The 19,072-nt window shown below is 39.7% G+C and overlaps 1 protein-coding gene across 3 annotated transcripts in view; it reads right to left on the bottom strand.

Annotated features, from left to right (window-relative positions):
• RSU1 (Ras suppressor protein 1) overlaps nucleotides 1-19,072 on the bottom strand; it is a 105,732-nt gene that overhangs the window by 74,678 nt on the left and 11,982 nt on the right. For all 3 annotated transcript variants that reach the window (XM_051611669.1, XM_051611667.1, XM_051611668.1), the window contains 5 exons: nucleotides 17,355-17,405; nucleotides 4,122-4,242; nucleotides 2,598-2,716; nucleotides 1,031-1,113; nucleotides 645-759 (listed from right to left, as the gene is read on the bottom strand). In XM_051611669.1, coding sequence (XP_051467629.1) covers nucleotides 645-759; nucleotides 1,031-1,113; nucleotides 2,598-2,716; nucleotides 4,122-4,242; nucleotides 17,355-17,405 — 489 coding nt within the window. The remainder of the gene's footprint in view (nucleotides 1-644; nucleotides 760-1,030; nucleotides 1,114-2,597; nucleotides 2,717-4,121; nucleotides 4,243-17,354; nucleotides 17,406-19,072) is intronic.

Raw genomic sequence — 19,072 nt, 5'->3', positions numbered from 1 at the left:
AAATTCAGTAAAATCAATACTTAAGTTTCAAAGAAAAACTACATTATAGGTTGAAAGATGCCACTTGTCGTGATATTTAAATAGCCAGTATGACAAATTCAAAGTACATTAACCAGGTCCACTGCTTTAAGTGAAAAAACTGTCAACTCACTAAGAAAGGCAGGCTGCTGAAACAGAGCTGGTTTCTTCTAATTTAGCTATATTTTACTCTAGTTGATCAAACTTCCATATTTAGAGGAATGGTCACAAAAAACCCACTTCTACTTCTATAATTTTTGCATAACATAATTTTGGCTGATCCATATAGCATTCTCAAAACCCAGCCAGAGACAAGAACAGCTTTGCAGACCCAATATTTATGATATGTTATATAAAGCAAGATGCTATACACAGATTGGCAGTCAGGTGTAGTAATACAAAAAGAAAATGTGACGTGTAAAAAATGAAAAACCAAACACACATCATCCTTTGGCTCCTCCTGCATATATTGTAGGAGTGTTTCTCAGGGGAAAGCAAATATTAGCAGCAATGATGACTTAAGCATAATACCTTCCTAGAGTTTAATAGCTGGTTTCATTGTAGAGGAAGCAGTGCGGATCATTATCATTATTATTCAAATAAACAAACGATATCCATAATCTTACCCAGTTCTGGGGGCAGCACAGTGAGACGATTTCCCTGGATATGAAGTTCCTTAAGCTGAGTGAGCTCACCAATTTCTTTAGGCAGTGATACCAGGTCATTGTCTCTAAGACTCAGCTAAGAGTGAATATAAAGTAGTCAGAACAATTTTTGACTACCATAAAGCAGTCTAACACAGAACTCTACACCCTCTGCCCCCCACCCTTCCGCTAAACCCTCAATTTTTCCAATTTATTTACAAGTGTCTGCTGGCAAACAAGAAAGAGTTCCAGGTGTAGCAGTCTATTCCTGCAAGCATACCCTACTACTCCTCAAATTGACTAGCTTCTATTTCTACAAGTGTTGCGAAAGTAAATTGATTTTCCAAGAATTTAGATAAATTACTTACTATCTGCAACTTTGTGAGCTTCCCAATATCTGGAGGCAGGATTTCAAAATCGTTGTCACTTAGATAGAGTGCACGCAGAGTGGCTGCAAATTAAATAGCAATATATAAACAGTGTGGCATATAACCCAACCATTTGAGGTCTAATCGATAAAAGGGAGTCAGCTTTGATTAATAATCCTGACTTGGTGAAAAGCCTTTGACATACCCAGGGCTCACAATAATAACAAGCAGGTCCAACTTAGATTTACTGGCTTATTGTATTTTTGGTGAGTTCAGGAAAACATCTATATACAAAAGGACTTGCACAATTAACAATTTCTACAACAGTAGACTCTGGCGGGTTCTGCCATATAGACTCAATGCTCAGTTGTCAGAATTCAGTCATTACTCTTCAGTACCCCCAATTCTTATTTATTACATCAATTTGTATCCTAAACAAACATTCCAAAAAAATCACCCAAGTTTTTGGGACAAATGCACACCTATATTAAGCTCTACAGAAAGCATAGCTTAAAACTAGGAAAGAGACCTTAAAAAATAGCAATACAGAAAACTCAAATTGTATCATTTGTAATTTCCATGGTTGGTCTCTATGAAATACACAGAAAAAGAGATGAGCCAGCACAACCATGTAGCTGTAAGCATGTGTTGAGAAAAAAAAATTAAAATTGAGACTCACAATGAACTGTTGGGCGCAGCAGCAGGAGGTCAGGAAGGTCAGCAAAACCTCTCCTCCCCACCAAAGAGGAGATCCCATTTGTCTTAAGCAGTTTACTTCTCCTCCTCTTTTCATTTCATTATATGTGACCACTTTTAATAATGCTGACTTAAAAACTTCCCTCTGCCAGGTAACTATCACAAAATCTCTCAGACAGCAACACTGGTTCCCCTTCCTTCGCCTGTCACACCTGCTGTTGAAACGCACTGATCCTGACGCCACGTCAGCACAGTACACAGAAAAGACCAGTAAGGTAGCAGAGTCACTGAAATCCAAAAAGCACCAGAACTCATAATGCAACCATAATGCATCCCTTCTGCCCATATGCATTACAATACCCTTTATTTTAACTCTGAGTGTGTGTATTGAACATGCAATGGTCAGCTTAGCTCTAACATTTCTGTGCCAAGCTTTGTAACCTTAGCATATTTTTTAATACACTGGACACTTCAACATCCACATGCTGTTAAAACTATTTCAGTAATGAACCCTCAGGAACGCAGTTATTTCTAGAGTCAACAGTTGCCTTGCAAAGCAGTTTACTTTCTCTTGAGGCTTGCAAGCTTTCATGAAGTTTAAACTGCGTATAGGACCCAAAGGAACATTTCTCAGAATAAAAATGATATACAATTACTAATCAAGTCTTCTCGTGTCCAATGGTGTCATGTGACTGCATATCAGTGATAAATATTGCTGAGCTATGTAGAAATATTCAAGAGATACTCAAAGAAAAACATAAAATATCAGAAAAATTCAATTGGAGTTTGATCTCCATCAAATACATTTCAACTGCAGAAAGCAAAGCATCATATCATGAAGATTTATAGAGTTTTTAGAAGAGTTTCTTACTCAGGTAGAAGAAATTTCCTGGTAGAGAATTTTCATTTAAGTTGTTGTAAGTCAAGTCAAGAACCTCCAGAGCTGGTAAAGAGCCAAATCCCCTTGGCAAGGTGTTTAACCTGTTCATGCTGTAAAGGTAAAGAGGGAAAAAATAACATCAATATTCACTTCAACTAGTAGGAATATTACAGGCAACAGGAGTTTCATTTCTAAAAAGTGTAATCTACAACAAGCTTCCCTTTTGTTTTGCAAAGGGGTTGATGCTACAAGATACTGAGGAAACCTTCTGCGATGCAGACCTTTTTTTATCTCTCACTACCTTAACTATGCCCAAAAGTAATGCACTTGTAAGGGATCCTGTCTGTTATGTCAACAGCCACAGTTGAAACATGAAGCACAAAGAAGAGAGGTGCCACAGTGCTATACATATAGAATCCTGTTCATGAATTAATATTTGCTCTGAAAAGCAATTCCAGGTTCAAACTAAGGCATTCCAGAGATCTAAAGTGACCAAATAAAGACTAGAGAAGACAGATCATCATTAGAACATTTATTGGCATTCCAACAGTTCAAGATGCAATTCAGTATCAGCACTTTACAAAAGTATTTGAAGCAGGATACACAGAGCCTAGACAAAATTAATTTGGTGTTTAAAATAGTAAAAAATACTCAAGTGATAGTGTTCAGAAGTTTGATTGTATAAAATACAAACATTCTTTCTACGAGAAGCCTATAAAGCTAAAGCTTACCCCTACCAGTGCTTTTGTAAGTTACACTTTAATATGCCTACTTAGTTTTAAAAAGATTCGGTGCTTTACATTTATTTTCTTAGTAAATCAAGAAATCCTTCTGCAATTGTAGTTACTATAATGTAGCACCAATCCTACCGGAATATAATATCTGAACACTTAATAGGAATGCCTCTGGCTCAAATTTAGTCAATACCAGCCCTTTGTATTAAATGCAGACCACATGTAAAAATTTCCTTTTACAGTTCTAATACAAATTGAAATGTCTTTAATCCAAACTTTGGAACTTTGGAATTTAAGTCCTAAATTAACATGGCAAATTAACATTCTTTTATTTAAAAAAGAAAACACAAAAAAATGAACAAACAAAAAAACAGCAAACAAAAACAACAACAACAAAAAAATAACAAAAGCCCCACAACAATGTACACAAACAAAACCAAACAGAAAATAGAGTCTGGCTCTTACACAGCAATCACAGAATTAAGAGACAGTTGCTAGGGAAGTAAAATTCAATAATTGTTAAGTTTTACTTCAGTTTTAGATGAATGTGAGTTGCTGTTGTCCTAAAATGGTTATCAGTGCACCAGAGTAAGTGCTTGATCACTTTTAGTTATACAATTATCCAGGAAGCTAGCTGAACACTCTGAAGCCATAATTGCCAAGTCATCCTCACAAACACTTTCCAAAAGAAACTTTAACAGCAAAAAGAAGTTCCAGGTGCAGCTGTGACAACGTTTGACAGTACCTCTATTGCAACAAATTTTTGCATTAAGATACGCACCCAAGATTCAGGTGTTTGAGCTTCTGAAGGCTGCTAATCTGTGTAGGCAGCTCCTCAATCTGGTTGTTGAAGAAGTTGAGCACTTCTATGTTTCTCAGGTCTGCGATGTTTGCTGGCACAGCTGTGGGAAAGTTTCCACAGTGAGAGACTGCAATTGGAGCAAGACACAGAGACTACAGATGCTCTACTAGCACTGTCCTTTGCTCTGGTTGTACAGTGGCTGACAGCAGGGACAGCATCTAATAGCTATTGCAATAAAAGCAGAGTTTATATCAAAAAAGCCTCCTACCTGGAACCTGTTCTCATTGCCAAGGGCAGTCACTTTGTTGAAAAGTTATTACCAGTAATTAAAAACATTTTCACTAACAAAGACCATGGCAAAGAGACACAAGGACAACAACTGCTCTCATAAGCTAAGAAAGAGAGGCAGGCCACTCTGTGAGGTCATGTAGCACACACACAGGGCTCAGAAGAGCAGAACCTAAGACACTGACCATTTCTTCATTTGAGTTGAAAACGTAAATGATACAAGCAATTACATCAAGACATTAGTTTCATTAAAGGTATTTAACAGCAAAGAAGAAATAAAACCTCATTTTTAGTGATGGCCCATTCTGCTTACTGCTATTATCCAAATTCTTGTTGATTTAAGATACAACAAAATTTACAAAAAAAAAATTAAAAAAACTGAGTTCAGCCCTAAGAGATTAACTGTCTAGTAAAGCCCATTTTCAGTCATTTTGCATGACTGAATAACTAACTAATCAATACACATAAATGGCCGCATTGTATTACCAACAAATCAGTAACTGGTTAGTATCTAGAAACCAAAAAAGTAAGGCAAAAGCACAACATGTATATACCTGTGTGAATGAGCTGAAAAAGCTATTCAGATTTGCATCTATTCCCCTTTAAAGTCAGTGAGACTTAAGCAGACAGCTGAGTTTTACATAAAAGGAGACTGGCAAATCACCTGCACTGAAGCTCGCACCTGTGTTCAATATTCATTGTGGTTCAGTCTCAACTTTGCATCAGGAACCCACAGAGTGCACATCTAAATAATTAGAGGCTTTTATGAGGCCATGATTTTCTTTTATTTGTTGGCATGAGGCAATCTCAGCCTTAAAATGGAGTCAATAATGTTTATAAAGCAGAACATTATACTATGTCACATTTACTAGATTATAACCCTAATTACATTGTGAACAATAATGGGATCCCTAACAAACACTGATGACACTACATAAATACTACTGTTGAGGATCATATTCATTGCAGGAGACTTTTCGCAGACTTTTTTTTCTAAAGTCATTAAGGCACTGAACATTTAAAAGCCTTCCCTTTGCAATATTTTCAAACTGGTCCATGCTTATCTGTCACACAATGACGGCAAGAATCATGTGATTTCAGAAAATAAGGGATAATGTACTACTACCGTCATTTTAAATTATTCCCTAGCAGAAGTTAACAGCTAATTTTAATTGACATCATTCAGCTGTTTCCAGCCTCAATATTTCACCAGAACAGCAATTACCAGTATTAAAATGTTTTCCTTTCAGAAAAGACTTTATAATTTGACTTTGACGAGATGCAAGGGACTGGCAAACCACGCTTCTGCTCTTCTCAGATATTAAGTTTGTGCAAGCCTAGAAATAAGAAGCACTAACAAATAAAGGTTTTAGTTTAGTCAAAGGCTAAACAATAGAAAGACCAAATACAATTCTCCTGGAGTCACACTATTGATGTGTAAAATAAAAATTTGGTATGAAGGTTTTGGTCTTTTTGACAGTATAAGAGATTACACTCTACGGGGGGGGGGGGAGAGGGGGGGGCAGTGGGGTGGAGGGGGGCGGCAAAAAAAGGTGTGGGGAGAGAGTTAAACTTAACATTAAAAGTCATGCTAAATGTAATGCAGAGCTCTGCTGTGGGAATACTGAAACAAGAGCCTGACATTCAGGAAGCCAAACTTAACAAACCTACCGTCAACTTGACTGCCTATGTGTCAATTCTGTATTCCAATTACTCAGGTTGAACACCATCACAAGACAACAATGAAATTCAGAAGCTGTTATCCAAGACACTGAAATTTCTCAAAGCTGACTAAAAAAGTAGATCTTACACCAAGGACAATACTATCACTACAAAGACAGGAAGCTCATGAAACTTCCTTGATTTTGCTCTGCGGCTGGACCACAGAAGCTGTCAGACTACAGAGACCATTTGTTAGTGCTCCCCTCACGGGAGGGCAGCCAGCAATACCTAATGTGCGTTTCAGTTGAACCAGTGCTGGTTAACAGGTACCTTACATTCAGTTTTATTCACAGTGGAATTTTTAAGCTTGTATCTCACTTCTGACTTAAGTTAGGAGACTCTGGAGAGAGGAAGAATAATTTCAAGGAAGAAGGTGAAGAGCCATCTTAATTTAAAAACAACAACAACAACCAAATAACAAAACCCAAAAAACAAACCAAACACAGAATAATTTAAAAAATCCATTAAACTACTCAGGAAAAGGTGACACCTAGAAAAAAAGGAAGAAAAATTGCTTCCAGAGATTTTTTCATGAAGATTACACTTGCACTGAACATCACAGCATCAAGAGATTCCCTAGTTTCAATGAATTATTACACAGTTGAGGAGTCTCAAATTCTACCTGCTCATCCTACGTGCAAACATAGGGCAAAAACTCAACTTCCATTGGCTGGTTTATCAGGGATTTTAAATTTTGTTTTCATTTGCCAGGGCACAAGTGTGAGTAAAGTGTCCCTAGGGAACAACAGGAACTGTGTCCTTGCACACTGTCTGCTAAGTTTCTGATATATCTGTGTAATTCCCACATACCGTATTTTGTGTTGTGAATCACACTTAGGTTACTTTGTATCGTTATTTTCTTCAAGCCATACTCAAAGCTGAAAGGGTAAGCAGGCTGAGGTGAGAAAAAGGCTAAAAATTTAGCAAAGTATTTGAATAACATACTCTGTGTCTCACCCTGCTAAATAAATTAAAAAAAAAAAAGCTCCAATTCACAACCGATTTTTTTTTGTTTGGATGGACAGGCTGGAGGTATTTCATGAGAAGGAAAAACCGAAGACTAGGTCAAGACCAGACTTGTGGTAGGGAGAAAGGACTTTTTACTGTAACAGCTTATTTTCTGGTTCAACAATTTAATTTGTAATAGGGATGAATACTCTCTTGAATTCAAAGAAAATCAGAACACCAGAATTAGCTCCTGTACTGCTCTTCTAACCAAACCACACAGATTCAGTACCTTCAGGTCTAAAGACCAGCAGTGGTCAAGCAAGGCTGACTAAGCACATGCTGTTCTCTGTCCTCAACTTCACACGACTAAGTGCATCCTGACTACTATTCCACTGCTAATTCACAAAATTCTTCCCAGATAGATATCACGCCACCAAATACCAAGAAATGCATGTTCTGGCAATACCAAATTCCACTCGAGTCACCTTCTCATGATGAGCTGTAAGAGTGAACTGTCAGCATCCTGGTTCCACTCACCCACATATTTACAGTACAATCCACAGCGTCTTAACAACTCTTCTAAGACCATCTGCTGCCCAGTGTCATTAACAACTAAACTCCCCCTCAGCAAATGCTAGTAAAATTCAGCAGCCCAAAGCCTTTGCATTCCCCTGTGATGTTTCAGCCACATCATGAAGCCCCATTCATATTAAGACTCATTTCACAAGATCAGGAACAGCCTCCTTTTCCTTGTTCAATACTGGAAAATGCACACAGCATTTCACTATGACAACTAGAGACTTCAGCTTGATCTCAAGAGCTGGGTTGAGAGTGAGAGGGTCTACAAGGCTGCACATGAGGACTTTGATCGTGCTCCTGGAAATAAGGATTGGCAATTTGTTATACTTCAAAGCATTTAAAATCAAATATAGGGATTTTTGCCCTAAAGTTAGTTGCAGCAACTTTTTAGGCACTAAAATATATTCTCATCAGAGCAGACTTCCACTCAAGGCAAGTTATTACATTTTATTCCTACATAAGCAGTGGTTGTTCCAAAGTTTTGGTATGATTTCCCAGACACATGTGAGAAGGATTAAATGCTACTATTCAATGCCTATGAAACTCCACACCCAAGTATCCTCGATCGGGACCTTAGTTCTCCCTCCAGACAAAGAGCCAGAAGCCAACACTAGACATCTATCTTTACTAGAGGTCTGATGCTGCCCTCTGTTGGAAAACAGACAACGGTGTGATGGGACCCTTTACTGGCACCAGCTATCAGGCAGCACAAGGTGCTATGAACATTTAAACCACTTAAAGCAGCTAGGAGTTAAGCGTCTCAGATGAAACCCTTTCTCATAAAGCAGGAAGTCAAGTGGTTCTCATACCACTACCTAAAACTGACACCTGGATCCAGCTCCTTTTGCGCATCCAACCTCTGACAAAGGAGGAAGAACAGAGAAAACGGAAGAGAAGGACGTGCATTTTTTCCCTTCCAGTTCCGCTTTGCAGTGACAAGACCTTTCATTCAGTTGAAAACACATAGGCTTCAGAAACTCTCTATTTCTGCAGATAATCTCCAGGATTATTTCTCTTAAAGCGTCCGTGAAGCACCAGAAAACAACAGGAATCCTCAGCTGAAAAACGTGACAAGCATCAATAAACTACCCGACTGGACAAGTGAAACGATCTAGTAAAAATGTAAGTCTCCATGAGAGGAATATACGGTATGTAAACTGCGTTAAACATCTAAGTTCATTTATACCTTAACACTGATGTTCAAAATAAACACTGTCCCACTGCTGCCTGGAAAATGGTATCTGCAATACCTGTTTATTCATACAGCTGTGCACGAGTAAGCTTACCATCTCCTCAACAAACACAATTCAAAGGCTACAACAAACCTCCCACTGAATTTAGTGACTTTTGAATTAGACATCAAGTGAAATAAGAATTTTAATTATTTAAAATATGATTAGTTTTATTTTGGCATATCTTTAGAAACTTGAAGCTGCAGCATCCATGTTTTTTCAGAATGTTTCTTTAGTTAATTAAACTATTTCACAGTACCTAGGAACATGACGTTCAGTAGTACTCCAAACCTTTCCAAGTTATAAGGGAATATTTATCCAGAAGAGCTATTAAAATAGCACTGCTTGTCAGAAAAGAGATTTTATAAGACTATGCCAGTTTCTAATTAAACTGTTCCACTTAAAACCTGGTCAGGAGTCACACAGAATAAAAAGAACTTGATACAGTCCTCTGAGAGTGCTATCACTCCATTGTAGAACTCAGGTAAGGTTTCTTGCCAAGAGCAAGCACCTACTTCTTAAGCCTAAAATAAATCCTGTGGGCTACACAATGTAATAAACCCTCTTCTGCAGACTCTTTCTAATCCAGTTAGCGTCAACAGGAACTTTTCATGAGTAAGGAGCCCTTAGAGTAAAGGTCATAAAGACATGAAATGTTACATTTCATGGGGGAGGAAGAATTTACAATAATAAATATATAATGCATTCTGTACATCCAATATAACTGTACTCATAGAGTTGGAGTCATGTTTAGATTAATTTGACAAGAGTTCTGTGGTGCTGAGAAAGAAGCAGTCAGCTTCACCAAGATGAAAGAGGAATTAGCAGAGAGAACACAAGAGTTTTAGTTTTAAATATTCATAGGCATGCTGATATCATACTTGGCAGCTCACTGGAGAGAATTCTGATCCCAAGTGAAGCACACAGTGCTTAATATACACACTATGCAGTTCAAGTTTCTCCTTTTGCCCTCCCCTTCCACAGCTAGATACTAACCTTCCTCACACTGAAAACATTAAAATCAAACTTGTCTCCTTAATTTTCATCTCTTTCCAGAAACCAGCATAGTTCTTTTTTGTAATTATCCACAGAAGTACTGCAGTTAAGAAAATGTTCTTATGAACATGTTTAAATTATACTACAGCTCACTGATGTGCTAGTGTGCTAACAAAGCAATTTATCAACAAACAGTGTTTAATTTAGAAGCTAGAGTCTAAGGAGAAAGGCTGAGAAGAGACTGAGAATCAAGTGACATCTAGTGAAGACAAAGGACAAATGGGTTCTTCTCTGAAAAGAAGGCTTAAGATGCAATTAAAAATTTGGAAAGAAATACTAGAAACCAGGCACTGAAGTTAAGAAGAGATTAATAGGTTGACAACAAAATACCTAACAGCAAAGAACTGAAACCACACCAAAATGGCTCACAAAAATCTGATGTTTGATAGCTTTTTTACAGCAGTAAGGAACAGTACTGTTCAAGTGAGGATGGGTATAAAAATACAGATGTAAATATGCTCCTTCATTTCTGCAAATAATTTTGAGGAAAACAGGGCATTAACCAAGTTTTTAGAAACAGCATGACATGCAAGTACTGTAGTGGACAACGGCATCTTCAGCTTCAATAACTCATTCATGATGAGTGCACAGTTCAGCCAAGATGCTTTGCTATTTTTTGTCAAGAGAAAAAAAAAAAAACAACAGGTGGTACACATGCAAAAAGTTGAAGAACACAAGCTACATTCCCTTGTTACAGGTCAGATTATCTGTATATGTTGATATTTCAACTCCAGGGAATGGTTAAGAAAAATAATCTCTGCAGGACTAAAGAACTTTAGCTGATAATGTTAAATTGAGATTTATTATCAGGCTTCCACCAAAAGCAACTTCAGATAGTCTCACCAAATCTCAGTAAGTTTCATTCAGGTGTTTAAGTTGTTTGAGCATGATCTTTTCAGAGTTTCACACTACTGCACAGCAGCCAGCTTTAGTTAAAGCAAACTAGCTGTTCACCTTCCCCTCCCTCAGTATTCTCTTTACTTCAGTCTATTCTGCAGTTTACAAGAGGGACTAATCAAAGATGCCCTGAGCCTCAGGTCCTGAACAGATACTATAGATTACCCCTCAGACCAAGGTCACTGCAGCCTCTTCCTCAGGAATCTACTCATGCACCTCGGCAGTGCTTGTTTACAAAACCAGCTTTCACCGAGTAACAAACAGACCATTATTTCAGTTTGTTGTCTTGGACAGCATTAGTAGTTCACACTTTTTATACTACTAAAAGGTTTCTAAGAACTCCCGTAAGACTATTTTTCATTGCTGTTTGGATCAACTGACTCTCACCCCCACTCAAGCATCACAGACTGCCATGCTGACGCTGCTTATCAGAGACACCATCCTGTCCTCTAAACACACATGCAGGAAGAGGACGCAGTAAAAACTGCTCAAAAGCAGTCAGCACAAGTGCTTCCACATTATGCTCTTGTTCCAGCCCCCAGAGCTGGGAATGAATTAAACTTGCCCCTTGTTTGGGCACCCTATACCCAGTACTTAAAGCCACTTCTTCAAGTCTGTATGGGAAAGCTCCCTGCACCTCTATGTTAGCTCATCTCAGGCTGCAGCTGACTACAGTTCAGTTCCAGCTACAGCAGGTATTCCTACTAAACAAGAGAAACCACGTTACCACAAATTAGGGAAGTCAGCTGCTTCCCTGGGGTCTGGATTAAGGTTGTATGGAGAAAACTCCCTAACCCTAGTTAAGTTCTCAAATTACTACCTGTTAGTGATATTTCAGGTAGGCAGTAATGAGGTAGCTACCAGAAGTCCAAGGGGAATGAAGAGAGACTTCAGGACCCTGGGAAGGCTGGCTAAAGGAACAAGAGCACAAGTGGTGCTCTCCTCTATCCCATCAGTTGCAGGGATTGATGAGGGGATAAACAGAAAGAGCCAACAGATTAACTCCTGGCTCCGGGACTGGTGTAACTGGCAGGACTTTGGTTTTTTCAGTCACAGGTTGATCTACAGGACACCAGGCATGCTGGCAACAAGTGGGGAAAGCCTAACCCAAAGGGGAAGAAGGATCCTGGGACAACGGTTAGCAGGGCTCACTGAAAGAACTTTACACTAGGTTTGAAGGGGATGAGGATGAAACCAGGCTTACCAGAGAGGAGCCTGAGAGCTGCATGCCAGTGCTTGTGGGTAAGCGTGCTAGCAAGGTCCTAGGGTCTGCTGTCTCAATGGAGGTAGGGGACAGTGATCCATGTGGCAGCAAAGACACAAGGGTTAGTGATAGATGGGTAACCATGGAGTGTCTGAGTGTGGTCAGATGGGAATCAGGGCTTGTACCCCCAAAGAAGTGGCAGGACAATCAGCCCAGCTGAAGTGCATCTACACCAATGCACACAGCACAGGCGACAGAGGACCAAGAGGCCAGTGTACAGCAAGAAAACTGTTATATAGCTGCCATCACAGAAATGTGGTGGGAAGACTCACACACCTGGAGTGCTGTAATTGATGGCTACCAACTTTTCAGAAGGGATAGAAAAAGAAGGAGAGGTGGTGGAGTGGCCCTCTATGTTAGGGATAGATTTGAATGCATAGAACTTAATGTTATGAATGACAGTGTGGAGTGTTTATAGGTAAGAATCAAGGGCAAAGCCAGTAAGGCAGACATCATGGTGGGAGTTCGTTATAGATCCCCAATCAGGATGTAGAGGCTGATGAAATACTCTGTAAGCAGCTGGCAGGGGTGTTGCAATAGCTAGCCCTTGTTCTCGTGGGGGACTTCAGCTTCCCAGATGTCTAATGGAAATATAACACAGCAGAGAGGGAACAGTCCCGGAGGTTCCTGGACTGTGTGGAAGACAACTTCCTGACACAGCTGGTGAGGGAGCCAACTAGGGAAAATGCCCTGCTGGACCTGCTGCTTATTTAGAGAAGGTCTTGTGCTGGATGTAAAGGCTGGAGGTTGTCTTGGGCAGAATGGTCACAAAACAAGAGTTTTCAATTAGTGGAGAAGCACATGGGGGGGGGGGGGGGGGCGACAGTAGAACTGCCACCTTGGACTTACGAAGGGCAGACTTTGGCTTGTTTCAGAGCATGGTTGAGAGTGTCCCTTAGGAGACAGTTCTGAAGGGCAAAGGGCCCAGCAAGGTTGGTCATACTTGAAAGAACTCTTAAAGGCACAGGAGAAGGCCATCCCCAGGACCCAAAAGATGAGTACTTTTTCAGAACCAAAGGTTTGGAATTTTTTTTCAGGGAGAAGAGAAGAACGCTAACAAGGTATTTGTGCAGAACTCAGATGTCACAAACTTAGTAAGGCATATGTATAGGGATGTCCTTTTCTCTCCTTCTCATGTCCCCCTGTGCACTGCATTTACAAAGATACTTCCTTTCAGAGATCTCTGTACCAGAAATAGGAAGTAAAAATAAATTAAGAAAATATAACAAAAAAAAGCGCCTTACAATAAATGTAAAGCACCCCTCCCAAGTACAGTTGAGAGACCAGTCAGGTGGAAGCCTCATGCTTTGGATACAACTCGAGTTTCATTATGCAGACAGCTTACTTGCACCATTTTGGGGTGTATCATGTCAGTACAACAGTGTGGAATGACTTACCAGAAGAAAGTAGAGAAGAATACAAGAAGCAACAAAGAATAAAGAGTATATGGGCATCTAGTTCCCTCCTGAAATCAGCAAGTTTGCAATAGAAACAACCTGACACCAGGTAAAATGCAAAGTGTGAGACAATGCCAGTGGGAGACACCACAACACATTCTGACAGTCTGGAGAAGACAAAGCAGCTCGACTGGGAAGGAATTGTGGGCAGACAGATGCGGTGTTGCTGTTTCTGGACTACCTCCAATACATCTAGGCACACACTACAGTCAGAAAGGTGACTTACAAAGGACAGGTTCTAATATAAAAACGACACCAAGGGAGTTTAGCAGCATGTTAAATAAGACCAAGGACACAGTCAAGAGGGTTTACAGCAATGAAAGGACAAGGCTTCTGTGCTGGTCATGCACAGAGAGAAGGACAATTTAGAAGATGTTAGAGCAAAGAAGCAGTAAGCTGCTCAGAGGAAAGGAAGACAGAGAACACAACATCAGGTAATAAAGGGGAGGTTTGAGAAAAAACACAGCTGTTCCAGATCTCTCATCATTCAGACATTTAGTGATATTGGGTAAGGAATCAGAGCATGAGAGTAGAAGGATGGAAAACTATTTGGAGTGACTCATGAATAGCAGACAACTTTTGAGAAAATGTAAAGGCAATATAAGAATGCTGTAAGGCTGATGAGCACGGGATCACCTGGGGTTAAGGAGACTGAGAACAGCAAAAACTAAGCTGCTGTCCACCACTACGTACCAGGCAAGCTAAACTGCTACCACGAGACGCTCTTACCACGAAAGAAACTGCTAAAGATATTTAAACAGTGACCTCTAATGGACAAGTTATATAATACCAGTATTTGCACCCGTAGGAGAAACGTACATGAACTCCAGGTACAACCAGATAATGACACAAAAGCTACAATCTCTGAAGAGATTCCCCAAGTAATAACAACATCAATTAATCAACTCAGATCGGCAAGTCAAATAACTTTTACAGCCACCAAAAACTTACAAAGACAACTCAGTCACATCTACCCAAGTTAATCCACCACAGTGAAGGGCGAATCTCTAATTCCGCTGCTAATTTCCTTAAGTTTGAGGAACATTTGTCAGAACTTCTATTCCATTTATATTTTATGTTAGTCAAGGGATTCAAAAGACAACTGGGTCAGGATCAGACAACCTATCCAAGCTAATAGTATATGCATGTCTGTCTTTAATTTTGCTTCTCAGCTGTATTCCGAATAGAAGGTTCTAAATCACTAAATGATGGAACGAAAAACTCCCAGTACAACATATGGGGACACTGGCCCAAATGCCTACATTACGTTAAGAAAAAATGCACATACTCACTTTCTCCCTCTGCTTTCTACTGGATTGTCACAGGAGACCCCGGAGTGGAATCATCCCAGGTTTGTCAATTACACAGTTCAACAAGACTGCAGAACCACAGCTATTTAGCATCCCCTAGAGTTTGGTTCTGATTTTTAATCACAAGAAGTTCTCATCAAGCCGACTCAACTGTTTTAGAAGTTACACAGCGCAGAAGCAGCCAGTTCAAGACTCTTCCATTAGCACAGCACCAGACAGCTGAAAAAATCCAGCCTAATATTCTCCAGAAAAATCAATGTGGATTTGAGTATTTCTGATAATGAATCATTTAGATATGTAAATGCACAAGCACCAGCAGTATGAACAGCATACTGAAAATATTAACAAAAAACATGCCACAAAAATATTCTAGGCAGAATGATGGACTGAATAGTGCAGTCCTCATAGTTGCTAATGAAACTTGACTTACTTTTAATAGTTTGCTGGCAAAAATACAAACTATGGTTACACAAAAATATGCACATCCAGTTTTTATGTTTATTTATTCTTCCAGATGGACATATTTACGCTAAACAGCAGGAAAAACAGTAAGCAGACCACTCAATTAAATGGCAGAAAACTAGTAGAAGATGCTAATATGACCTTAGTGTAGCATGTCAAGTGTCACTGCCACCAGCTTTCTAGTCATTTTAAGAACTATCTGCTAAGACAATTAATTACATAGCTTAAAAGATTAGGTCAACAGTGTCAAGTACGGTAATATGAACTTGAAATTTAGCCTTTTGAAAGTGTGTGCTGACTATTTAAATGTCTACATCAATTTGTGAAGAACAGTAAGTTTCAGACTTGGTGAGCTACTTCGCAGGAGAAGCAGCAGTTCTACCTTCCCAATAAAAAAAAGAAACCCAAACATACCAATTAGAAAGGCTGACAGAATCCTTTGCCTGAGAGAACAGATACACCTGCAGCCTGCTCATCTAAGGGCTACTTTAGAAAAGAATAAGTAATTAAAACTTGATATTTAATATAATACAAATTTAGATTAGTGGCAATCCTTAAACTGGTATTTTGAAAACTAAAGCTGCTTTAAACAAATGGTGTACTCTGGATTTTTCTTGAATAGTTAAAGTCAACCTGAACATGTTTTTCTTGGACACATCCAATCACCCTATCTTCTTGCTCTACTAGTCAAGTCTACAAATAAGACTCATAGCTAGACATGGGTTAGCTACTTATCTTTTAATTCTGGTGCTCATGCTGAAGCACGTCACCCTCCTCAGGCTCAGTTCTCAGACAGTCAAGTTTACCTCCATTCAAGTCTCCCTGCAGAAGTTTCTGCCTGTCTTCTCTTCCTCAGAGCAAGGCAGGTATCTGCTACCTGTCCAGCAAGTTGTGTGTTCACCTGAAGTCACCCTTTAACTATGTTTAAGATTTGTAAGGTGTCACGTGGAGGAGATGGTTAAGTCCTTGGAAGTCTGTTAGCTTTCAAAGTGGTAGGATTTTTACAAATCCCAGAGAAAGAATAGTCAAGTTTACCAAAAGTAATGCTTACAACTTGTTTCATTCTTGTGCCAGCTAAGCAGACATTCAGGTAGAACATACCAGAGCAAACAGTCAGCACAAGAGAGAAGTTCTGACTGGCAGCACTATGTACCACAAGCATTAGATGGAGTTCAGCAGAATGAACTGCTATCTCAAGGTGCCCGCAACACATCAGGAGCTGTAGAGAAAGGTGAAGTGGCTCGATAAAATTAACTGCGTAGCGTCTCTAAGCATCTCAAGCTGTAGGATCTCCAACATAAGGAGGACACAGAGCTCCCGGAGCGAGCCCAAAGGAGGGCCATGAAGATGATCAGAGGGCTGAAACACCTCTTTTATGAAGACAGGCTGAGAGAGTTGAAGTTTTTAAGCCTGGAGAAGAAGAAGCTCCAGGGAGACCTTACTGCAGTCTTCTTGTTCCTGAAGGGGGCCTACAAGAAAGCTGGAAAGGGACCTTTTGAAGGGCATGTAGTGACAGGACAAGGGGTAATGGTTTTAAGCAGACAGAGGGTAGATTTGGATTGGATATTAGGAAGAAATTCTTCACTGTGAGGGTGGTGAGGCACTAAAACAGGTTACCCAGGGAGGTTGTGGATCCATCTACTAAAAGGTAAACTGTATAATTTCTGATACAGTTAAAAAATTCAGAATACTTCACTTCTTTAAGGACTTCAAGGGCCATGGTAGGGAACGGAATTTTGGCTGAACTGGTTTACAAGACTGAGAATTACACATCTTCCAGTAAGTGGCAGATCTCTATTGAAGTTGGAAAGGCATGTTAAACATGGCTATGTCACATCCTCATTTTCTTTATTTTAATAAAGTGCTTCACCAAGAAGCACTCTTAACAGAGACTTTGTGCTATATTTTAAAAATAAAATAAAATCAAACTAGTGGTGTCAGCTTTTCAATATTGCTCAGCTACCTGTAATGAAGTCCAAAAAAAGGATTATACTTACTTGTAAGCTTGTTGTGACTCAGAACCAGCTGTGTGATATGAGACAAGGTAACTGCAAATGAAGAGAGAACTAAGTTAGTTTATGGACAAGGCAGCTGAGAGCTTTTATCTATTTCAGCTAAAAAAGGGGCAAGTTACTGTCTCCACTCCAGTAACTCCAGATTCATGTACACTACCACAATAACAAGACAAGCTCAAGAGTTAAGGACATACCCAAGCACTCTTGTCTGCCTCTTTACTTCGCTTTTGTGATTCCGCAGCAAACACAACTTGAGCAGAAAGTCCTGGTGCTTCCTAGCAGAGGTGTGGTTCTTGGCACACAAACACCTTTCATTTCCACCCCTTGAATCCTTGCCAAGGGAAAAGTGACAGGTACTCCAACATTTACCCCAACAGAACACACACCACACAAGCAATTACATTTCTACATGTTTCCAATTCATTATCAAGTCACTGCTAGATTTAAGTCCTAAGTACCAATAGCTGCATTTACAGCCTTGCATCCACAAAGTGCAACAGCAGACTAGCACTGCTGCAGTGTGGCAAATGGCCAGGGGACAAGATGCAATATTAACCCAAACTAACTGAATTCTCTGATTGATCAAAGCCGCTAACGTTCCACCTTATTGAACAAGTGAGTGTGGGGTACAGGGCAGCTACAGAGACCAGCACTCCCCCTTTACACTTCTTCATCCTTTACATTTGTTCTTGCCTACTTTCACCCACCACACCACCATCACTTTCCCTAGAAGCTCCACAGCCCACAAATGATAACAGTAGCTGATCAGAAAAATATGCTAAATAGTCAGAGGTGAAACTCACACCTTAAAGGAATTCTCAAACATCTTCCCAGTAAGAAGTTTGTTGAATTTTACTGGAACTAAAAAAAATGAGATATTTTACCTCCCCTACATCTTTTCCTTACTTCCAGTATAGCTTCTTCAAAATAGCTATAGAAACTATCTTGCTGCCCCTTCAAAGCAGCTGGGAACTTTTAATGCCTGAAGGACAGCTGTGGTGCTACATCTCTCATGCCTTAGAGCTCTCCTCAAGCAACAAACATCACATGAGGTCAGAGACAGCCCACTGGGGTCTTGCTGCCTCAGGGAATGAAGATATTTTGGTGAGAATGTGTGAATAGTGGCCATGCTAATCAAATACTTACTGAATGGCAAATTGGAGGAAAAAGGTTGGAAAGCTTTTACTTACTGATATAGCAATCATCTGTTGCAGCTAACCCTTGAAAGCTCATGACTTACCACAGGCAAATATAACCTGACAGCAAAATGAAAGCAGTCACACAGGCAGAAACAGGCCAGAAAGGCAGAAACAGATCACAAAGTGTAGTGTAAAAAACCAACCAAACAAACACAAACAAACAAACAAAAACACATCACCACAGTTCCCTGTGCAATTGCAGGTTGTCGAGGAGGAAGGAAAGACAGGGAGGAGAAAGGAAGAAACAGCGCACCCACCCTGAATTTCTCCTAAAATACAAACTCTCCAAGTACTGCCTGGACAGAATAAGAAGCCCATAGAAAGTCTGTGAGAGTATTGTAGAAAAAAACAGCAGATAAGAGCAGCAGCCTCCACAGAGTTCTAAGGTTTAGAACATAAAAGGTACATCAGTATCTGAACTATAAGCAACCATTTAACCCTACTGATGACTTACATGTATAGTTAAATATGGGAATACAATTTACACCAAAAAAATAAGAG

The sequence above is a fragment of the Apus apus genome, chromosome 2 (genome assembly GCF_020740795.1).
Source record: "Apus apus isolate bApuApu2 chromosome 2, bApuApu2.pri.cur, whole genome shotgun sequence".
Lineage (NCBI taxonomy): Eukaryota > Metazoa > Chordata > Aves > Apodiformes > Apodidae > Apus > Apus apus.
This window is presented reverse-complemented; position numbering and strand designations above follow the sequence as displayed.